Source organism: Momordica charantia, assembly GCF_013281855.1.
Source record: "Momordica charantia cultivar OHB3-1 chromosome 4 unlocalized genomic scaffold, Mcharantia_2.0 BLBB01000004.1, whole genome shotgun sequence".
Taxonomy (NCBI): Eukaryota; Viridiplantae; Streptophyta; class Magnoliopsida; order Cucurbitales; family Cucurbitaceae; genus Momordica; species Momordica charantia.
The window spans coordinates 25,947,542-25,972,219 of NW_028275162.1; the positions used below are offsets into that span (position 1 = coordinate 25,947,542).

Genomic DNA, 24,678 nt, shown 5'->3' on the forward strand with positions numbered 1-24,678 from the left:
ATGGCATTTGATACGGGTCAATAATCTGTCGAAGGAGGTGATTCTACGTTTGTAGATTCAATGATGGAAAAGTCCTAGTTTACAATGGCGTGTCGATTATCACTAAGCTAAATTTTGAAATATTGGTTATCTTGAAATATATTTACGTAGCAGTTATTTTGAAATATTATCTCAAAATATTGATTGCATTTTGATAAAATAATGTCTTCATATAATGAGATTGGAAGATAATAGTTTTTAAATAGAATTTGTTTGAATAAAAAAAATTCTCCATAAGTATATGACTGTTTCAATATAACAAAATTCGAAATATTTATTATCAATATTGGGTATTTTGATATTAACACGATAGAAATTTCATGAATTTATTTAATTTTCAATATACAGTGGAATAAAAGAAATATTGTAATATCAAAAAAAAAGAAAAATAGGGAAAAAATGTTAAAATTGGATGTCCCGCTCCCACATCGATCGTAGACACCGAAGAATGAACATCAGGGAATAGTTATAAATAAGGGACTGGCGGGCTTCACACTTTTATCTTTGTTTAGCGATTGGCGGGTTCCGAATTATTTGGAATGTCTCTTCCTTTTATTTTCGTTGACCCGGTCTTCTCCCCGATGCAAGGAACCATGAAGATCGAGATGCAAAGTCTTCGAAACCCCCTAACCCTTCCAATCCCGATTTCTTCATAATTTCTGCAAATTCTTTGGAACCCTAATTCTAACCATTCCGATTTCTTAAAATATTAACAACTTCTTTCGTTTTCACCAAAATTTCTCCATAACATTACAAACCCTAATCCTACTAATTTCGATTTTGTATAATATTACCAATTTCTTGAGGTTTCACTTAAATTTTTCTGCCAAATCTTAGAACCCTAATCACACTCATTTCGATTTTATATGTTAGTATTTATTTCTCGCAGGTTCGCCTAAATTTCCATGATCGGATCATCAGATTTGATGCTGGATCGAATCATCAGAAACCCTAACGTAAAAGCTTGTCCGCTAATCTGATATCCTCTGTCTCTTAAATGGATTAATGCTAATTACAAAGATCGATTAATTAGAAACCCTAGTAATCGTTCATAAATTACGGAGATCGCTCGTCTTTTACTTTTTCGCGCCTATTTCATTCGTGAGCTCATCTCTCTCTCATTTAATATTCCCTTCAGCGCCTATTTTGTTAACTGAATCACGGAACTTCTTAATCGAAACAAACTTCAGAGGATTTTACGATCGCCTCGCACAGTGTTCTCCACAATAGCACCGTTGCTTCATCAGACGAGGTGTACAATCTCGTCACCATGTTCACTTACAAAATTCTCTACATCTATTTTAAGCTTCGTTGAAAGGATTGAAGCGACTCATCACCATGTGCGGTGACTAAAACAAGATGGATATTGGTTCAGTAAGTATTTTTCTGCTTTGATTCTCTTGCAAAGATGCCATTGCATTAACGTTTTAGTATGTCAGTCACGATCTTTGGTGGTACTTTAATTCCTAATTCCATCTAGATATATAAGAGAAGGGAGTCGTTGTTTGTGACGTTGTAAGAAAAAATAAGAAAAACTAAAAATCAACCGATGGATAGAATATTATGTATGATACAAATCGATTGTTTGGAACAAGAAAAACTCCTTACTCTTCCAGCGTACCTTACTCCTTAAACTTTATCGATCTATTCCCTTCTCAATCATTGATTGGAACAAGGGAGATGCCAGCGTCTTCCAAATATTGAAAAATACTTTGATTATCAGTAGAAGATGCCTTTTTCAACTAATAAATGTTGTTGGCTGGAAGGAGAAACCAAAGGATAATGCGGTTGTTCATAATGTGTTTAAGAACAAATAAGAAAAAAAGAAAACAACCGGAGAAAATATAATGGATGATACAAATCAATTGTTTGTCCCTTCTACTTCCTCATGTTGTTTGAATTTCATGCTAAATTAATTTGGTCTTCGTTTTGTATGTCGTAGCTAGATGAATAAAAGGCAAGAATTATTTGGCATACTCCAGGATGTATGTTGAAACGGACATAGAAGCCTAAATTCATCAACTTCGGAACGGAGCAAAAGGTTCTGTTTTACAATCTTTAAAGCTGAAGCTGATGCCATTACATGGGTATTTTTCTTTCTGTTCCAAAATTTCAATTATTTAATATTTATAAATTTGTTTTTGCTACATGAAATGTATTTTCTTCTGGAGAAAGGAAGTTTGATCCTGGATCTCAGAAAAAGAGTTAAAAGATTATCAAATGGGGAGCATAGAGAGCTTTAAGGACTTGTTAATGACTTAATGTTGATCAAACAAGATCAGAAGGGTTTACAGATACGAGGGCTCTTTTATCATTGATGGATTTCTTATCGATCAAAATACATAAAGCTGCTGATATGATAACCATCCTAATTTTGCAGCCAATAGGAAAATGCACCAATCTTTAAGTTATAGATACTTTGATTTCCATTGGCTTTATTTATTCTCCATTATTTATTTATTGTTTATTTCTTTTTCCTTTTTCTCAAGTATTATTTGGGTATCTACAGCTTAACAGAGTTAAACACTCCAGTTCCTAGTTGGAGAAGTCAGATCGTCAATCAAATTTCTTTTGGAACCATTAAGCCAGCTGAAGAAGCAACACTGAAATCACTTATTGGGAGGAAAGTTAGAACCAAATGACCCATGTTGCTGTTGAGGTAAACTAGCATTTAATGGTATAATACTTCATGTTATCGAAATAAAAGGGGCTCAATTACATCTTTGTATATTCAGGGATGACATGCTCTGGTTTATGATTTTGGCTCTACTAACGAGATATGGGAAGGTATTATCCCAAGGTATGGTATATACTATTCTTTCTTTGAGCTTAAATAAATTACATTACCATATAATGGTGTTACTTGGTCCTATGTAGCTATTGGCAACTAGTTCATATCTTTAAAATTAGTACTACTCGTTACCTTCAAAATACGCTAACATTGAAACCTCTAGTACTGTTTAATCCTTTAAACTCATGAGAACGTTAGGTTACATTTTATCTATGTATATGTTTGGTGGCATCAACGCCTTGGGGCTTGGAATTTAGGAATGGAAACTGGAAACTTATGGTTAACAACTTAATGGTATCTTCTCCATTATAATTAATGATAAACATAAGAGAATGATTTTGGATCACTACCGAGCTTAGGCAAGGATCCTTTGTTCCCATTTTTAATTGTGGCTGTGGAGAGGCGTAGTGAAAGCTTTCTTTGTTGGGTGTATAGAGTTCATCTCACTCATAAATATTTCCCAACTCAATATTTTCCCATAATAGTTGAAAAGGAAACAACCTCGGCTTGGAAAATACAAAATCAATGATTAGTCCGCACAAAAAACACCCTCGAAGATTTGAATTACAACACACGATCTCATTCTTTTCTTTTTCATTTCTTTTTTTTTCCTCTCTCATTCTTTCCGTACGCTCAAATATTTGAATTACAGATGTCGTTTCTCTCCGAAGTGTGATAGCAATTTTTGATACAATGTAGTCCGCCCATTTGTAATTTAATTTGAATTCTCAGGGCCCTTCTGCCTCCTGCACGCATGATATTTACCTCTTTTTAACCTCTTATTTCAGATGTAGGATTAAGACATGTTACACTACTATGCACCGCCACATGATTGTGAAGAAGCTAAGTGACTGTGAGCGGGGGAAGAAGTCTAATATACATTTCAGAAATTAACAAAACGTTAGGTGATTCAATCATTTTCTTTTTCCTGGATGGCCTGCTCAATGCTCATAAAAAATAACAAGGAAGCATAATTTAAGGTGAAAAGCTTTTCGTCATATGGAAAGGAATTATGTTTTTTTGGATCTTATACTTATTTATTACAAATAGTCTCTAACAAACTCCTACAAATTATCTTTACATGTCCCTCATTCCCTTCAAACCGCATTTTATAACCCATTGTTCTTTTCCATGACATTTCCTCTGCTAATCAGTTATAGATATGGAGATCCTACTACGAAGCTTCCATCTGGATCCTTTAACCAAACACAATCTTTTCATTCCCTTCCAACATCAACTGATTTTTCAGTGGGATCAAAATAGTCTGCAGCTCTCTTTCCTCATCGTCCTCCAAGATCTTCTGTTGGCAGCCAGCAGTATTTCAACATTTTGTACTTGAATTTCAAATTTCACTCAACGAACTGACTTTTTTGGCTCGACCACTTAATTTAAACCTGGTAATTTGACATCAAACAATATATCATCCACCCAAGTGTGTTCCCAAAATTTCATCCTCTTCCCATTTTCAAAGTTCTGCCCATGGACTTCTTCCTTTCCTCTTCCCTCGTAAGTAAACCAATATCCAACACCTAACCACACATTTTTAGTAGGAAAAGATATAAAACCTTCCAATTTGCCAAATGGAAGATGGACATAAAATAAGTATAAAAATGGTCACAAAGTCAATCCCCAGTACCCTACCCTTTGGCAATTAAAAACTTCTCCAATTATCCATCTTTCTATTAGCTTTCCGAACCACTACGGTTCCCAAAATTGGAGTAGCCAATGTTACTGACTTGTGTTTTTTTTAGCATATCCCACATCAGGTGTATTGCAGTTGCTGAATTAAATATTTTAGGTTATGTAGTTCCTAAACATTGATTCGTGAACTGCTATGAATATAGAGCACATTTTACATTTCTTTGTTGCATCAATTGTTTTACAATTACTTCTTTTGTTGTTTTTGCAGGTTGACTTTATGGGACCGTAGTTGGGATTGCTGCAAGAATCATTATGGCTGCGAGGCCTTTTTTTCTTGACTCCAATGTTTGAGTACCCCTCAGGTTTATCTTCATGTTATAACTGTTCTCACATTCGACCACATGCCATAGCTCGCTCTTCAGCAGTATTCTATTGAGCCATTTACTTACAATTGGAATGTGATATTGCTGGTATTATTTCTGAAACAGGTGCTTATTTCTATTTATTTATGATTGGAGAAGAATAATGCACTTACAGATTTTCAGAGTTGCTAGTTCCTAAAGATTGTAATTCAAGTCAAGATAATTATTTAATCTTAATCGCGGTTACTATAGTTTTAAGCTTACAAATAGCAAAGATCTCATATATTTTTAATTCTTAAGCAACTCTTAAGTGATCACATATTGGTTATGTTGTTGGTTCCATCTTAATAGGATTGATTTATGCATATAACATGATTAGAAGTATGAAGTTCAATGACATCAGTCATCAGATAATAGTTTATTAACTAATTTTTGTTTACAGCTAAAAGATTATTCATTTATCTTTATTATTGATAGATTTCTTCTAGGTCATGGCATAGAAGAATTAGGCAGGAAATAACCCATTTGATGCCTCCATCTCCCCCATTTCGCCACCAGTAATCCATTAGATCTCTCCTCATAAGCTATCCCTGCCAGCCAATAGAAAAATGTATAATGATTTATTCTCCATAATGGCTCTAATTTTTCGAATCATCCTTGAATCTCCCAACATTTTGTAACTACTGGAATGTTGTGATACCAAATATTGGGAAGAGATATGTACCTTGAAATATTTTTACTTTCATAGAAGGATTTTTTTTTTAATTTTTTAATTTATAAAATATTTATTTCTACTTGTCAGTCCTATTGTTTTATCCTATTTATCAATTGCTTTGATGCAGTAGTTACTTTGTTTTTTTCTCGAAATATTGATGCAGGACAGTAATTGAGACATTGAAATATTGGTATCAAAATATTGTAACTACCATATTTTAGAGGTGGTTCGTGTCATTTGTCCTGAAGTATGGTTGCCGCAAAACATTGATTGATTTAATATTATAATCGACTTTAAGCTTCAAGTACCTTAATAGTGTTTGAATGTATCGGTGCTCTTGATTCAACAATGGATTCGAAATATTAATTATATTGATATGACAATTGTTATGATATAATATAGTGATCTTGATTATATCCCACATTACTTGAAATATTGGTTATCTTGAAATGTTGATTTTGTTTTTGTTGATGCAACGTTTACTTTTTAGCAGGTAACAATGGTTGCTTTAAAATATTTGATTGTCTTTCATTTTATAACATTATTGAATTGTTGATTTAATGATTGCATCAATATAGTTATTGCCTAGATATCTGTTGCATTTGTGAAATGGTTGCTTTGATATATTTGATTATTTTTACATGACATTTATTTTGAAATATTATCTCAATATATCGAGTGCATTAGTAAAAAATATTCTCAGAAATATTTGTTGTTTCGATATAGTAATTCTCAATAATTACATAACTGTTTCAATATAACTAAATTCGAAATGTGTGTACTTTTTGATGTCACTAAATTCGAATATTTATTCTCTTCGATGTCTTAAAATATTGGGTGTTTTGATATTAATGCTATATAAATTTGATGAATTTACTTCATTTTCAATATGCAGTGAAATAAAAAAAAGGTAGGGAAAAGAATGTGGAAATTGGATGTCCCACTTCCACATCGATTGCAGACACTGAAGAATGAACATTAGGGAATGGTTATAAATAAGGGACTGGCGGGCTTTCGCAATTTCATCTTTGTTTAGCGATTGGCGGGTTCCGAATTATTTGGAATGTCTCTTCTTTTCATTTTCGTTGACCCGGTCTTCTCCCCGATGCAAGGAACCATGGAGATCGAGATGCAAGGAACCATGAAACCCTAACCCTTCCAATCCCGATTTCTTCATAATTTCTGCAAATTCTTTGAAACCCTAATTCTACCCATCCCGATTTCTTCAAATATTAACAACTTCATAACTTAAGAAACCCTAATCCTACTCATTCCGATTTTGTAAAATGTTATAAATGTCTTGCGATTTTACCCAAATTTCGGCCGAACCTGAGAATCCTAATCCTACCAATTTCGATTTCATATTATTATTAATTTATCGCAGTTTCAACCAAACTTCGATGTCCGGATCATCCGTTGTGACGCTCGATCGATTCATCAGAAACCCTAACGTTTAAACTTCAATCTGATATCCTCTTAAATGGATTAATGTTGGGTACTGCAAATCACGAAGATCAATTCATCCGAAAACCCTAATCTGGTAATTGATCGTGAATGTCTCGAGGAATTAATATAATTTCGCGCCTATTTCTCTCTCTTGTCCATAATCAATCTTTTCTTTACGCGCGAAATATGGAACTTGAATCACGGAACTCCTCAATCCGATTTTTCTCTGTCTCGAAACAAACTTCAGAGGATCTTTCGATCTCCACATTTCTGAGTCGCAACAGCAGCATCGTTACTTCATCAGCCGAGGTGTACAAATCTCGATGCGTCGTCACCGATTAAATCTCTGCAGCTTACGATTTTAAGGTTTGTTGATCATCTATTCCATGAAAACTATTAACAAGTGTCCTCTCAATTTAATTAATGTAAAGAAAATCCTTCTAACTAATTCGGGAGGAGTTTGACTATTTATTATTGTTGATTTTATTGTAATTTGTCGTTTTGAGAGGATTGAAGCTATTCACCAACGACGTCACGATCTGCCACCATGTTCGGTAACGAAAATCAAATGGATATTGGTTCGGTTATCGATATTACGAGTCATTTTCTTAGCATGATACAAATAAGAAAAAGGAAAGTTGACAAACGGTGAGTATATTATGCATGATACAAATCGACTGTTTTTCCCCTGCAACTTTCTTCACGCTGTTTGAGATTCATGCTAAATTAATTTGGTCTTTGTTGTGTATGTCATAGCAGACAGATGAATAAGATTCTTTGGCACATGCTGATTCTGTCCCTTACCTTAGGAAGCCTAATTTCAGCAACTTGAGAAGGGAGCATGAAGTTCTGTTCTTACAACCTTTAAAGCTGAAGCTGATGCCATTACTTGGGTAGTTTTTCTTTCTATTTCAAAATTTCAATAAACTAATAACGTAATGTTGATCTGACATGATCAAAAGTATAAGTTCAATAACATCAGATAATAGTTTATTAATTGGTTTTTTTGGGTTGTTTACAGTTACGAGGGCTCTCTTATCATGGATGGATTTCTTCTATCAAGTACATTTTGCTCCTCGTAATGGTCCTCATTTTGCTATTGAAGTTATAGATGAGGTAATTTTGATTGGCTTTATTTCTCCATTTCCTTATTGTTCAATTCTTTTTCCTTTTTCTCAAGTATTCTCTGGGTATCTTCAACTTAACAGAATTAAACAATCCACTCCAGTTTCTAGTGGGAGGAGTCAAGTTGTCAATTAAATTTCTATGGAAAGGAGCAACACTAAAATCACTTATTGGGAGGAAAGTAAGAACTAGATGACCTTGACCTAAGGCTTTGTTGGGGCATAATACCATTTAATGGTATAATAGTTCATGTTATAGAAAGGAAAGTTGCTAAAATTATTTCTTTGTATGCCCAGGGATGACATGCTCTGGTTTATGATATTGGCTCTACTAATGCAATATGGGAATGGGTATTCTCTCAAAGGTATTCTATCTACTATTGTTTCTTTGAACTTTATATTGCAATGAACTCTAGAGAGTTAAGACATATTATTAACGTCAGTCACGATCTCTAACCTGATATTACTAAACTTTGCAATTTTTTCTCATCTTAGCATGCACTAGTTGTCTCTGTGATATTTGTTGTATCGTATTATGTGAAAGTTGTTGAATTTCTATGTTTTCCCCCTTTAATTTCATCTTTTGATGGTACTTTAATTCTGATTCCATGTACATGCTAAGTATATATTAGTTAATAAGAGACAATGAGGGAGTAGTAGAGCATAATGCGGATCTTCGTAAAGTGGTAAGGAAAAGAAAATTAACTGACCGAGAGAATATCATGCATGATACAAATCGATTGTTTGCCCTTGCTACTTTCTTGATGTTGTTTCAATTTCATGCTAAATTGATTTGGTCTTTGTTGTGTATGTCATAGCAGATGAACGAGGCAACAATTCTTTGGCATATGCTTATTCTGTCCCACACCGCAGGATGTATGGTGAAGCTAACATGGAAGCATAAATTCATCAGAAGGGAGCATAACTTCTGCTTTTTACCACCTTTAAAGCTGAAGCTGATGCCATACTTGGTACTTTTTGTTTCTATTTCAATTTTCAAGTTTCTAATATTTGTACATTTTTTTGGATCTGGATTATGTGATTGCTATATGAAATGTATTTTCTTCTTGAGAAAGAAGGTTTTACCCTCGAACTCGGAAAAAGAGTTAGATTATCAAATGGGGGGCATAGAGAGCTTTAAGGACTTGTTAACGGCTTAATGCTGTATAATGTTCAATAATCCCCTTCGATCTCATTAAATTTGAACGTAAACTTATGGTTGTGTTGTTAATTCAGGTGACGAAATGGGTCTCCCAGACTGCTGGTTTTTCTGGATCCATTGTTAACTAAGGATGTAATTCTGGAAAATTGGGTGAATTATACTTCTGGCGGTGGAGGCATCTTGAATGAAGCTGAAGGCCACTTTTCGTGAGTTTCTTGATCGCCATATCTCAAAAACAACCCAACCAATCTTTTGATCGAGCTTTCTCTGATCTTAATTGGGGTACGTATTTAAAACTGTTCTGATACAGTAATTTTATTCAGGGAATTATTTACTGTCACATTCAGTTTGTTCGAATTTATAATGGATATGTTTTATCGTGCCTTTTAACTTGAAGAAATTCATGGTTTTGACCTTTTTAAAATTCACAAGTAGGATACCTCCTGGCTTTATTTTGATAAGAAATGTTACATAAAAAACAATTAGACTACAAAAGAACGCTACAATGAGAATGGTAGAGCCAACATCGGGGCGACAGATATTATACATAGGAAAAATCTACAAGTATGTACCGGGAGAGAAGCAGTCAAAGTATGCTCTCAAACACCCATCAAGATCCCTCAACCTAAAAAATATCGTGTTTCCCTCTCCAACAAATTCTCTACATAATTTCAAAGAAACTCACCGTCCATAACAGTGAACTGTTTCCTGAAAAGGATTAGGAGGATGTAGAAGAATTTCCTTAATCATCTCACACCCCTCAAGGACCCAAAGAAACCTCAAATGTCTGTTAGATTCTACATCAGGCTTTGATAGAAAAAATAGCACCCCAAAAGCAATTAATTCAAGTCTTTCGAAACCCTTTAACCTACATTGACATTTATGTGAACTTCTCTCTTTTGACGTTAACGTTAGAACTCTGTGTAGAATGTAAGAAGTAGAACCTTATATTAGGCCATTATTGTAACTAAAATTCAAATATTTGAGATTTAATTGATTTATTTTTTTTTTAACCCCAAAAAATTTCTTTTTAAATTTTATTGACGTATAAGTTAGGGACAACATCTCCATTAGTATGTGGCATTTTGGGTGATACCAAAAGAAATGCTATGAGGGTTATGCCAAAATTAGATAATATCATACCAATGTAGAGATGTGAAGGGTGGTTCCTTGCTCCTAACACTTACATAATGATATATTTTTCTATGTTTTAAATTATTTTTTTTTCTCTTCTCCAAAAAATATATTTTAAATTTTGTTTGCAAATAAGTTAGGGACACCACATCTCCATTAGTATGAGATTTCTTGGGTGACACCAAGAGCAAAGTTACGAAGGTTATCTCCAAATTAGACAAGATCATACTGGTGTAGAGATGTGGAGGGTGGTTCCTTGCCCTTATCACTTTTCAATTGGTTCCTTTGTTTTTACTTCTTATATTTTGATTTTTCTACTGTTCATTATCCATAATAATATATTTTTATGTTTTAAATTATTATTTTTTTCTATCTTTCTCTTTACAGCGATATCTGAAAACTCTTTTGTGTTTATAATACCTAATTTCCTTGTTTTTTTAAACATAATTTATGCTTTTAATTTTTAATTGTCTGTACTTTATTTTGCTCATTCTTTTGCCCACTTTTAAATAAATACTTTCATTTTGTAAGTTCTAATTTAATTTTAGCCTTCTATAATCTTTATATGTTTAAAATTTTATTAACTTTTGGATTGGACTCCGTTTCTGCAAGGGACTCCTCTCGGGGTTGTTTTTTGTAGGCTCGTTTTGTTTCTTTTGTATCTCTTTTCATTTTTCTCAATGAAAGTGTCGTTTCTTATAAAAAAAAAGAACAATTATTTTCTTTTTTGAAAGGCACAGTTTTATTTTATTTACTCTGACTTTTCATCCTTTTATTGTTCATAATATGTTTGTAACCTAATTTTTGCTGCGCTTTTGCATATAACTGTGCTTTGCTTCTCGTCATAGACCAAGACAGAGCTGAGTGTACAGACTTAGGGATTGGGCTACTTTGGACTTTTCAAAACTGGTTAGAAAATATTCCTTCGTTAGTTGTAGTAATGAAAATTTATTTTTTTTCTTGAACACTCTTCTTACCTCTCATAATACGTTGAGCGCAATGTTAAAATTTTTAAAAACCATCCAGTGGGAATCGTTAAAAGTTTTAACAATTTCGTATTGTGCATTTTTTGACGACATTGTTCTGCTTTAAAAGAGGAGACTTCACAAATAGGCACCTCATACCTTAGTCCCTTTATGAAAGTTATATATATTCATTATATTGGTTCCATTATCAAACATTTTGGAGGGTGTGAGTTGATATGCGTATAGAATAGTATGCAATCTAAATTTTGTTTTGTTTGAGTTTTTGGATTCAAGGGATGCCGAAAGTGATTCTATCCTTGGAGACATGAGAGGAAAGCAAAAATTTGTAAGTTCTCGAAGTCGTTATGCTGTTTGACTTCACTGTTTCTTCATTTTCTTTAACTCATTTGATTTCCTTTTCCACTTTCTCAGTTATTACTTGGGGTATCTTCAACTAAATACTTCACTTTCAAGTGGAAGGATCAGAGATGCTAGTTAGATTTTATAACTGGTAACGATGCTGTTGAGGTAAACCATCTTATAATGGTATACTGTTTCATGTTTCAGTAAGGAAAGTTGTTGAAAGTACATCCTATTGTACACTTCAGGACAACATGTTATGATTCATATTTGTTGGCAAATAAGATGTGAGAATGAGTATTTTCTCAAAGGTATATCTCCCTACTTATTCTTTGAACTTAAAATAATTGCATTATCTCTTGGCTGCATATTTAGAATTGTGACAATTATTGCAAGGATATTCTTTGGCAACGTATTTTGAGAGGCACGGATAGAGGCTTAGTGGAAGATGCCTTTGCTAGGAGAGAAGTTCATTTCACTCATATTTGCACCATTTTATTTGGATCTAGGAGGGATGAGTTATTTGTAAACCTAAATAGGCAGTCATACATGTCTTCCAGTCCATTTTCAAACCTAGAACTAACAGAACGAATTGTCCACCCTCTATCGTTTGTCATATTCCCTCTTTATTTACCTTGAATAATGTTAGCAGACATAAGAAAGTATAGTAGCTTGCGGAGTCATGGTGGATGTACTTTAAGCAGGACAAAATCGCCTACAATCTCTCCTCCATCTAATCCAAGATGGTTACTATTATTGACTTTTGAGGGCTTATTACTACCTGGATAGATTTCTTCAAGTCGTGGCATAGAAGAAATAGGCAGGAATAACCCATTTGATGCCTCCATATCCTTTATTGGGCCATCTCCCTCATTTCGCCACCAACAATCAATTAGTGCTCCCCATTTGATGCCTCTACTTCCTTTATTCTCCATTATTTTTTATTGTTTATTTCTTTTTCTTTTTTCTCAAGTATTATTTTGGTATCTACAGCTTAACAGAGTTAAACACTCCAGTTCCTAGTTGGAGGAGTCAAGTCGTCAATTGAATTTCTTCTGGAACCATTAAGCCTGCTGAAGAAGCAACACTGAAATCACTTATTGGGAGGAAAGTGAGAACAAAATGACCCATGTCGCTGTTGAGGTAAACTAGCATTTAATGGTATAATAATTCATGTTATTGAAATAAAAGCGGCTGCAATTACATCTTTGTACATTCAGGGATGACATGCTCTGGTTTATGATTTTGGCTCTACTAACGAGATATGGGAAGGTATTATCCCAAGGTATGTCTATCTACTATTCGTTCTTTGAACTCAAAATAGTTACATTACCATTTAATGGTGTTACTTGGTCCTATGTAGCTATTGGCAACTAGTCCATATCTTTAAAATTAGTCCTACTCGTTACCTTCAAAATATGCTAACATTGAAACCTCTAGTTCTGTTTAATCCTTTAAACTCATGAGTACATTAGGTTAAATTTTCTATATGTATTTGTTTGGTGGCATCAATGCCTTGGGGCTTGGGGAAACTGGAAACTTATGGTTAATGGTATTTTCTCCGTTATAATTAATGATAAACATGAGAGAACGATTTGGATCACTACAGAGCTCAGGCAAGGATCCTTTGATCCCTTTTTTAATTGTGGCTGTGGAGAGGCGTAGTGGAACCTTTTTTTGTTTGGTGTATAGAGTTCATCTCACTCTTAAATATTTCCCAACTCAATATTTTCCCATAATAGTTGAAAAGGAAACAACCTTGACTTGGAAAATACAAAATCCATGATTAATCCGCACAAAAAACACCCTCGAAGATTTGAATTACAGCACACGATCTCATTCTTTCCTTTTTCATTTCTTTTTTTTTTCCTCTCTCTCTTATTCTTTCCGTACACTTTTTTTCTTCTACTCTTTCCTTGTCTGCTGTTTAATTTTCCTCTTTTTTTCCTTTCTTTTCTTGTCTTTATTTTTTCTTCTATCATCTCTCTCAAGAAATAAGTCTCCACCATGACTCAACAAACCAAGAAACCAATAGTGACTCAACAAACCAAGACATCAAAATGATGATCTAAAACCTCCAAAAGAAACACCCTTGAAGATCTGAATTACAAACAACCTCATCTCTATTTATTATTTGCCTCTTTTTCATTTTTCCTCTTTTTCCCCCTTTTTCTTTCTTTTTCCTTCTATGAACTCTTCTAGTGTCCTCTTCTGCATCTCACCTATAAAGAAAAGCAAATACCCAACTTCTATTATCCACCAACCATATCCAACGGTATGAATTAAGATGAACTTATTCCGCCTAACCAAGTGAGAAATATTCTTTTTCTCCTTCCCATCCCAAAAGAATCCTCTCATATGTCTCTCAAAAGAATTAAGATGAACTTATTCGTGAACTGCTATGAATATAGAGCACATTTTACATTTCTTTGTTGCATCAATTGTTTTACAATTACTTCTTTTGTGGTTTTTGCAGGTTGACTTTATGGGACCGTAGTTGGGATTGCTGCAAGAATCATTATGGCTGCGAGGCCTTTTTTTCTTGACTCCAATGTTTGAGTACCCCTCAGGTTTATCTTCATGTTATAACTGTTCTCCCATGCTCTTACTCTTATTTAAACTTTATTGAGATATAAGTTAGGGACAACATCTCCAATTAGTATGAGTTTTTTCGGTTTTTGGGTGATACCAAAAGCAAAGCTATGAGTGTTATGCCCAAATTAGACAATATCATACCAATATCAATGTAGACATTTGGAGGGTGTTCCTTTCCCCTAACACTTTCAATCGGTTCCTTGTTTTTATTCCTTATATTTGGATTTTTCTATTGTTCATTATACATAATGATATATTTTTATATGTTTTAAATTTTATTTTATTTGATTTTTTAAAGATTATTATTCATTTTTTCTCTTCTCGAAACAATTTCTTTTTAAATTTTATTGACATAAGTTAGGGACAACATCTCAATTAGTATGAGACTTTTTGGGTGATACCTAAAGCAAAGCTATGAGGGTTATGCCCAAATTAGACAATATCATACCAATGTAGAGATGTGGAGGGTGGTTCCTTGCCCCTAACGCTTTCAATTGGTTCCTTGTTTTTATTCCTTATATTTAGATTTTTCTATGGTCCATTATCCATAATGATATATTTTTATATGTTTTGAATTATTATTTATTTTTCTTTTTCTTACCCAACAAATTTATTTTTAAATTTTATTCACATATAAGTTGGGGATAACATATCTATTGGTAGGAGGCTTTTTAGGTCATATTAAAAGCAAAGCTATGATGCTTGTGTCCAAATTAGACAATATCATACCAATACCAATGTAGAGATATGGAGGTTGTTTGTCTCTAACACTTTCAATTGGTTTCTTGTTTTTACTCCTTATATTTGAATTTTCTACAGTTCATTATCCATAATGATGTATTTTTATATGTTTTAAATTATTATTTATTTAATTTCTTTTCCCCAAAAAATATATTTTTAAACTTTTGAGATATAAGTTAGGGAGAACATCTCAATTAGTATGAGATTTTTTGGGTGATACCAAAAGCAAAGCTACGAGGGTTATGCCCAAATTAGACAATATCATACCAATGTAGAGATGTGGAGAGCGGTTCCTTGCCCCTAATACTTTCAGTTGGTTCCTTGTTTTTTTTCTTATATTTGGGTTTTCTACCGTTCTTTATCCATAATGATATATTTTTATATGTCTTAATTTATTATTTATTTGGTTTTCTCTTTCACAAAAAATTTCTCTTTAAATTTTATTTACATATAAGTTAGGGACGACATCTCCATTAGTATGAAGCTTTTTTGGTGATACCAAAAGCAAAGCTACGAGGGTTATGCCCAAATTAGACAATATCATACCAATGTAGTGATGTGGAGGGTGATTCCTTATCCCTAACACTTTGATTAGATTCATTGTTTTTTTTCCTTATATTTGGGTTTTCTCCTGTTCATTATCCATATAATGATATTTTTATATGTTTTAAGTTATTTATTTTTGTCTTCCACAAAAAATTTCTTTTTAAGTTGTATTCACATATAAGTTAGGGATAACATCTCCATTAGTATGAGGCTTTTTGGGTGATACCAAAAGCAAAGCTATGAGGCTTATGCCCAAATTAGACAATATCATACCAATGTAGGGATGTGGAGGGTGGTTCCTTGCCCCTAACATTTTCAAATGGTTCCTTGTTTTTATTCCCTGTATTTGGGTTTTATATGGTCAATTATCCATAATAATATATTTTTGTATCTTTTAAACTATTATTTATTTTTTTCTCTTCCCTAAAAAACTTCTTTTTAAATTTAATTGACATATAAGTTAGGGACAACATCTCCATTAGTACGAGGCTTTTTGGGTGATACCAAAAGTAAAGGTATGAAGATTATTCTCAAATTAGACAATATCATACCAACGTAGGGATGTGGAGGGTGGTTCCTTGCCCCTAACACTGTCAATTGGTTCCTTGTTTTTATTTTTTATATTTAGTTTTTTCTATTGTTCATTACCATAATGATATATTTTTATATGGTTTCAATTATTATTTATTTATTTTTCTCTTTTTCCAAAAAATTTCTTTTTAAATTTTATTGACATATAAGTTAGGACAACATCTCCATTAGTATGAGGTTTTTTGGGTGATGCCAAAAGTAAAGCTATGAGGGTTATGCCCATATTAGACTATATCATACGAATGTAGAGATGTCGAGGGTGGTTCCTTGCCCCTAACACTCAGAAATTGGTTCCTTGTTTTTATTCTCTATATTTGGTTTTTCTACTGTTTATTACCATAATGACATATTTTTATATGGATTCAATTATTATTTATTTATTTTTCTCTTCCCCAAAAAAATTTCTTTTTTAATTTTATTAACATATAAGTTAGGGACAACATCTCCATTAGTACGAGGCTTTTTAGGTGATGCCAAAAGTAAAACTATGAGGGTTATGCCTATATTAGATTATATGATACGAATGTAGAGATGTGGAGAGTGGTTCCTTGCCCCTAACACTTTCAATTGGTTCCTTGTTTCTATTCTCTATTTTTTATTTTTCAACAGTCCATTATCCATAATAATATATTTTTATATGTTTTAAATTATTATTTAATTTTTTTTCTCTTTCTCAAAAATTTCTTTTAAATTTTATTGACATTTAAGTTAGGGACAACATCTTCATTAGTATGAGGCTTTTTGAGTGATACCAAAAGCAAAGTTCTGAGGGATATGGCAAAATTAGACAATATCATACAAACGTAGGGATGTGGAGGGTGGTTCCTTGCCCCTAACACTGTCAATTGGTTCCTTGTTTTTATTTTTTATATTTAGTTTTTTCTATTGTTCATTACCATAATGATATATTTTTATGTGGTTTCAATTATTATTTATTTATTTTTCTCTTTTTCCAAAAAAATTTCTTTTTAAATTTTATTGACATATAAGTTAGGGACAACATCTCTATTAGTACGAGGCTTTTTGGGTGATACTAAAAGCAAAGCTAGGAGGGTTATGCCCATATTAGACTATATCATACGAATGTAGAGATGTAGAGGGTGGTTCCTTGCCCGTAACACTCTCAATTGGTTCCTTGTTTTTATTCTCTATATTTGGTTTTTTCTACTGTTCATTACCATAATGACATATTTTTATATGGATTCAATTATTATTTATTTATTTTTCTCTTCCCCAAAAAAGTTCCTTTTTAAATTTTATGACATATAAGTTAGGGACAACATCTCCATTAGTATGAGGCTTTTTGTGTGATGCCAAAAGGAAAGCTACGAGGGTTATGCCTATACTAGACTATATCATACGAATGTAAAGATGTGGAGGGTGGTTCCTTGCCCCTAATACTTTCAATTGGTTCCTTGTTTCTATTCTCTATTTTTTATTTTTCAACGGTCCATTATCCATAATAATATATTTTTATATGTTTTAACTTATTATTTAATTTTTTTTCTCTTTCTCAAAAAATTTCTTTTTAAATTTTATTGACATTTTAGTTAGGGACAACATCTTCATTAGTATGAGGCTTTTTGGGTGATACCAAAAGAAAAGTTACGAGGATTATGTCAAAATTAGACAATATCATACCAATGTAGTGATGTGAAGGGTGGTTCTTTGCCCCTAACACTTTCAATTGGTTCCTTGTTTTTATTCCTTATATTTGGGTTTTCTACCGTTCATTATCCATAATGATATATTTTTATATGTTTTAAATTATTATTTATTTATTTTTGTTTCCACAAAAAATTTCTTTTCAAGTTTTAGTGACATATAAGTTAGGGACAACATCTCCATTAGCATGAGGCTTTTTGGGTGATACCAAAAGCAAAGCTACGAGGGTTATGTCCAAATTAGATAATATCATACCAATGTCCAAATTAGATAATATCATACCAATGTAGGGATGTGGAGGGTAGTTCCTTGCCCATATGTTTCCAAATGGTTCCTTGTTTTTATTCTCTATATTTGGGTTTTCTACAGTCCATTATCCATAATAATATATTTTTGTATGTTTTTAATTATTATTTATTTTTTTTCTTCCCTAAAAAAACTTTTCTTTAAATTTTATTGACATATAAGTTTGGGACATCATCTTCATTAGTATGAGACTTTTTGGGTGATGCCAAAAGCAAAACTGTTAAGATTATGCCCAAATTAAACAATATCATACCAATATAGGGATGAGAGGGTGGTTGCTTGCTAGTTGCCCCTAACATTTTCAATTGGTTCATTGTTTTTATTCCCTATATTTGGATTTTCTATGGTCCATTATTCATAATAATACAATTTTATATGTTTTAAATGATTATTTATTTTTTTCTATTTTTATATCACTCCTCCATCTTTCTGGGTGGTTCCTTGCCCCAAGATGGTTACTATTGTCGACCGCACATGATGCTATGGGCTTGGTTACACCCTTGCTTGTTGGGTGCGAAACGTTGAGCTATATATTATCTTCTCTCTTTTGACGTTGGTGTTAGAACTCATCACGTGGTGTATAGAACGTAGAACCTTTCATATTGAGCAAATAAACATTTAAGTATGCTTTTTAAGTTTCCTTCGATAAGTTTGTTAAACTACACAACTGCCTACTGTCAAAGAATATTACGAGAAACATGTGTATTTTACTTATCTTTGATTCTTTTCATTCATCAGAGCTCTTCAACAGTATTTTTTTGAGCCATTTACTTGCAATGAGATTGTGACTATTTGGATTTATGCATCAACTTATTTTGCTGACACTAGTTATCTTTAAAACAGGGGCTTATTTCTATATATTTATGATTGGAGAAAAATAATGTACTTGAAGTCTATAAAATTTGAGTTGTCAAATAATTTATAAAGTTAGATGTTACCAAGTCGAGATAATTATCTATTGGTCTTAATCGCCATTTTACAACTAGCAAAGATCTTGAATATTTTCAATTCTTAAGCAACTCATAAGTATCCACATATTTAGTTCCATCTTCTTATTAGTTTACATTTTGGTTCCATCTTATGCAGATGACATGATTAGAAGAACGAGATTCGACAGTATCAAATAATAGATTATTGACTAATTTTGTTTGCAGTTTTGATTTTTGAGGGCTTATTACTATCCAGGATAGTTTTCTTCAAAGTCGTGGCATAGAAGATGATGTAGCCGTATATGGCCTTTGGGATAGCTTATTAAATCTTAAAAGTTTAGCTTTATAGTTGTATTTCTTTTAAAACATCTTTTACTGTGTAGTAACTACAAGTTACTATTAGTTGCTAGTTTGTTAGTTAGGATCTCTCTATAAATAGAGAGACTTTTCCCATAATAATCAGATTTGAGATATTCTTTCTTTCATTGAGATTACTCTCCACCAAATTGGTATCAGAGCATCGGAAAGAAAAAAAAATTTTCTGGGCATTCAAATGGCGGGAAAGAAACCTATCATAGGAGACGTTTCTTCCATGACCAACAAAGAAGCGGAGCAATCAGCCGCTCTCTCACCACGAGCATTGACCACACGCTTGCAGTTGGTCGAAGGGGATATCAAGAGTATACATAATGATGTGGATGAGATCAAACAGATCTTGGGTATTATACATCAGCAACTGGAAAATCTGAATTTAAATCACAGTCCATTGGAAGTTCCTCAACAAAATCCATCAAGACTTGATCAAGAAACTAGAAGGGAGAACCATCAGGGAATCCGGATCCAAGAAAGACCAACAGCCCCTCCAAGAAGACATCAAGAAAGGGGGCAAGAATTCAATCTGGGACCAAGATTTCACCAAGATCGTCGTCGGCACCTTCAAGATTTCAATGACAACCCCCTGTTTCAAAGGCGACAGGATCTTTTTATGGATTATTCCAGCGATGAGGAGGAAGACCTTCTCGAGATGGAAGGTAATAGGCACGGGTATCAAGCTCGACCAAATAGACAGCAAGATACAAGTGAATACAAACTCAAAATTGACATCCCTACCTTCAGCGGAAAGATGGACATAGAAGGGTTCTTGGATTGGGTGCGGAATGTTGAAAATTTCTTTTCATACATGAACATGCCAGAGCATAAAAAGGTACATTTAGTGGCTTTCAAACTTAAGGGTGGTGCTTCGGCATGGTGGGATCAACTAGAAATTAACCGACAAAGGTATGGGAAACAACCAATCCGTCGATGGGAACGTATGAAAAAGCTTATGCGTGAGCGATTCCTACCTGTCAATTTTGAACAGATTTTATATAATCAGTATCAAAATTGTCGACAAGGAACGCGCACGATTGCTGATTACACAGAGGAATTTCATCGATTAGGGGCACAGACATCTTGGAGAACATCAACAATATTTGGTGGCCCGGTACATTGGTGGGCTGCGTTCGGATATAAAGGAACAGATAGCATTACAGCCTATTGGGTACTTAAATGAAGCTATATCCACTGCTACAACAATTGAAGAACAAGTGAACAATCGTTACAAGAAGACCTATGTTCGACGAACAACTTGGGATCAAGGTGGCCCTTCCAAAAAGAATTTTGCACCATCAGACAAGTCATCTGTCCCAACAATTGGCAGTTCACCCAAAGGCAAACACGTCGGCAAAGATAATCTTCTTGAAAATAAAACCATGGATGCCACTGTAGGAAAAAAGGCAGCTGACACCTATAACCGTCCAACTTTGGGCAAGTGCTTTCGTTGTGGACAGGTGGGGCATCTCTCAAACGAATGCCCTCAAAGAAAGGCCATTACCTTTGTGGAAGATGAGGAGCAACCCGACTACAGTGAAGAAGAGCAGCAAGAAAATGAGGTCGAATATCGGGGGCACGAAGGTACTTTCTTCGATAGTTAGCCATGTGGGTAGAATCATCCGGTTTCTTTCAAAGTGGTGATCCTCAGAAGATGTAGACATGGTGTGATCCGTGGTTGAGTTATTGGAAAGACGGCTTGTTCTGATTAAGATGAGTTGTGCCTGGTTAAAGATGATGTGTTCGAAAATAGGACACGGATGGATGACTATTACGGGGGCACGAAGGTACTTTCTTCGAGGGAACGATTGTTGGGTGTGCGATCTAAGTCCCACATTGGCTTGGGAAGGGCAAGATCACAAGTACATAAGTTAGGGACAACATCTCCATTAGTAGGAGGCTTTTTGGGTGGTACCAAAAACAAAGTCACGAAGGTATGTTCAGAGTGGGCAATATCATATAGAAGTTGAGATGTGGAGGATGGTCTCTTGTCTCTAACAATTGGTATCAGATTTATGCCCCTGACTTAGAGCTCTCACAAAGGTTATTCTCAGGTGCCTTACAAAGTGGTAAGTCTCGATAGTGTGATCCATTTTTGACCTATCATACATGCTCCAATGAAGAGAAGTTGCACCTAGTTAAAGGTGATGTGCTTGAAAATAAGACACGTGTAGATGACTATTCTTGGGGGGGCTTGGTGGTACTTTATTTGAGGGGAGGATTATTGAGTGTGGGACTGAAGTCTCGTGTTGACTAGGAAAGGGGAAGATCATAGGTATATAAGGTATGGACAAAATCTCCATTGGTATGAGGTCTTTTTGGTGATACCAAATACAAAGTTAAGATGGTTATACCCAAGGTGGAACATATCAATACCAATATAGTGATATGGAAGGTGGTTCCTTGTCTCTAACAATGAAGTTCTTAAAAAAAAACATGTTGGAACAATACCAAATTGGATATAACGGCAATGTCCCAGATTTTTTGTATTATTGAATCGTGTATAAGACAGACTTTTGTTTTTGTAGAAACATTGATGCATGACGTAATCGAGGCATTGAAATATTAACGAGTTTAAAATATTGATAAATATTTCAAAATATTGTAACTACTATATTTTAGAGATGGTTTGTGCGGTTTGTCCTAAGGTTTGATTGTCTAGAAACATTGATTGATTCAATATTATAATCGTCTTTTAAGCTTCAAGTACCTTAATAGCGTTTGAATATATGAGTGTTTCTTATCAACAGTGGATTCGAAATATTAATTATATTGATATGACAATTGTCATGATATAATATGGTGGTTTTGGTTATATCCCACATTAGTATATTGATTGTTTTGATTGAATGATTGCTTGAAATATCGGTTATCTTGAAATGTGATTCTATTGATGTAACATTTACCTTTTAGCAGGTAACAATGGTGGCTTTAAAATATTTGTTGCTTTGACACAAGTATTATCTTGAAATATTGGTTACTTTTAAATTTGTTTTATCGATGCTATATATTTGCCTTGAAATATTAGTTTTTTTTAATATAGTGATTGCCTCAAAATTGACTGTTTTTCATTTTATAACTTTCTTGAATCGTTGATTTAATGATTACATTGATATAGTTGTTGTCTAGATATATCTGGTCCATTTGTGAAATGGTTGCTTTGAAATATTTTATTATTTTTACAAAACAGTTATTTTGAAATATTATCTCGGTATATTGAGTGCATCATTCAAATATTGTCTTGATATAATAAGATTAGAAGAAAATGGTTTTAAAATATTTGTTGTTTCGATATAATAATTCTCAAGAAGTATATGACTGTTTCAATATAACTAAATCCGAAATGTGTATTTATATTGTTTTTTATATCACTAAATTCGAAATATTTATTCTCGATGTCTCAAAATATTGGGTGTTTTGATATGATGGTATAGAAATTTGATGGATTTATTTCATTTTCAATATGCAGTGAAATAAAAGAAATACTGTAATATCGAAAGAAGTAGAAAGGGCAGGGAAAAGAATGTGGACATTGGACGTCCCACTCCCACATCGATCGTAGACACTGAAGAATGAACATCAGGGAATAGTTATAAATAAGGGACTGGCGGGCTTCGCACTTTTATCTTTGTTTAGCGATTGGCGGGTTCCGAATTATTTGGAATGTCTCTTCCTTTTATTTTCGTTGACCCGGTCTTCTCCCCGATGCAAGGAACCATGAAGATCGAGATGCAAAGTCTTCGAAACCCTAACCCTTCCAATCCCGATTTCTTCATAATTTCTGCAAATTCTTTGAAACCCTAATTCTACCCATCACGATTTCTTCAAATATTAACAACTTCAGAAACCCTAATCCTACTCATTCCGATTTTGTAAAATGTTATAAATGTCTTGCGATTTCACCCAAATTTCGATGTTCGGATCATCCGTTTTGATGCTCGATCGATTCATCAGAAGCCCTAACGTTTAAACTTGGATTAATGCTGGGTACTGCAAATCACGAAGATCAATTCATCCGAAAACCCTAATATTGTAACTGATCGTGAATGTCTCGAGGAATTAATATGACGATTACGCTCATTTTCCATTTTGCGCCCATTCATAATCAATCTTTCCTTTTCCTTGTGCGCCTATTTCTCTATCTTTTTCATAATCAATCCTTCCTTTCGCGCCTAATATGAAAATTGAATCACGGAACTCCTCAATCCCAATGGATACTGGTTCAGTAAGTATCTTTTTGCTTTCGATGTCACGAGTTATTCTTCTTCTCTTGTAAAGCTGCCATTGCAATTGACCCTTACGTTCCGATTCAGTATAAGTGCCAAAAACGCAAGAGCCGTGTTGCCGGAGGTTTGCGTTTCTCTTTTTCTTTCCAACTCATAGATGATAAATTCATCTGGTAATCAATTTTATTACTCTAAAGAAGGATTTTGGTGCGAGAACCTGTTCCGTGCTTGACATTTCTGTCATTTGAATTGGTGCAGATGAAGGAGAATGTCCAGTGTGGAATGAGAAATTTACATTCCGAGCAGAGTATCCCGGAACAGGCGACGGTTTCAAGCTCATCCTCAGAATCATGGTCCATGACACCTTCTCTTCTGATGATTTCATTGGCCAAGCCTCGTAAGATCTTTGATCTTCTTCCATGAAATTGAGTTATTGATGGCAACATTGCATTAGAAAGAAGTTCCAAATGAATGAGTATTGTATTGCAGGGTATATGTGGAAGATTTATTAGCTGTGGGAGTCCAAAATGGCAAATCGGAGTTACGGGCTCAAAAGTATAGCGTTGTTGGTGCTGATCTGAACTACTGTGGAGAATTCAAGTGGGAGCGACCTTCACCCAGAAGGTAAAACCCTGCTATTTGATCGTTTTAATAAGTATCAATTTCATGCTAAATTAATTTGGTCTTCGTTGTGTATGTCATAGCAGATGAATAAGGCAAGAATTCTTTGGCATATGCTTCGTCTGGCCCATACCCTAGGGATGTATGGTGAAACTAAAATGGAAGCCTAAATCCATCTACTTGAGAAGGGAGCATAAAGTTCTGTTTTTAGAATCTTTAAAGCTGAAGCTAATGACATTATGTGGGTACTTTTTGTTTCTATTTCAAAATTTTAATTATCTAATACTTGTAAATTTGTTTGATGTGGATTAAGTGATTGCTACATGAAATGTATTTTCTTCTAGAAAAAG

General features: G+C 33.8%; 1 protein-coding gene across 4 annotated transcripts; it reads left to right on the forward strand.

The window, feature by feature from the left end:
- The first annotated feature begins 497 nt into the window (after nt 1-497).
- On the forward strand, nt 498-24,569 carry LOC111006213 (16 kDa phloem protein 1-like). Of its 4 annotated transcripts, XM_088122357.1 has the most exons (18): nt 498-1,413; nt 1,982-2,126; nt 2,549-2,698; nt 2,775-2,839; nt 4,740-4,959; nt 6,444-7,360; nt 7,503-7,642; nt 7,754-7,887; nt 8,016-8,110; nt 8,203-8,300; nt 8,416-8,483; nt 8,940-9,089; nt 9,355-9,562; nt 11,263-11,725; nt 11,812-12,882; nt 12,960-13,024; nt 14,216-14,309; nt 19,027-22,073. In XM_088122357.1, the coding sequence occupies exon 18, from the start codon at nt 19,666-19,668 to the stop codon at nt 20,662-20,664; it is 999 nt and encodes a 332-aa protein (XP_087978483.1). In that variant the 5' UTR covers nt 498-1,413; nt 1,982-2,126; nt 2,549-2,698; nt 2,775-2,839; nt 4,740-4,959; nt 6,444-7,360; nt 7,503-7,642; nt 7,754-7,887; nt 8,016-8,110; nt 8,203-8,300; nt 8,416-8,483; nt 8,940-9,089; nt 9,355-9,562; nt 11,263-11,725; nt 11,812-12,882; nt 12,960-13,024; nt 14,216-14,309; nt 19,027-19,665; the 3' UTR covers nt 20,665-22,073. The 4 variants fall into 4 exon arrangements, with proteins under 4 accessions (XP_087978483.1, XP_087978484.1, XP_087978486.1 ...); XM_088122358.1 differs by lacking the exons at nt 498-1,413; nt 1,982-2,126; nt 2,549-2,698; ... (1 more) ...; nt 4,740-4,959; nt 19,027-22,073 and adding exons at nt 22,951-23,706; nt 23,795-23,831; nt 23,966-24,104; nt 24,197-24,331; nt 24,415-24,569 and having other exon boundaries at nt 6,466-7,360; XM_088122360.1 differs by lacking the exons at nt 498-1,413; nt 1,982-2,126; nt 2,549-2,698; ... (1 more) ...; nt 4,740-4,959; nt 19,027-22,073 and adding exons at nt 22,951-23,706; nt 23,795-23,880; nt 23,966-24,104; nt 24,197-24,331; nt 24,415-24,569 and having other exon boundaries at nt 6,468-7,360.
- Nucleotides 24,570-24,678: the final 109 nt, after the last annotated feature.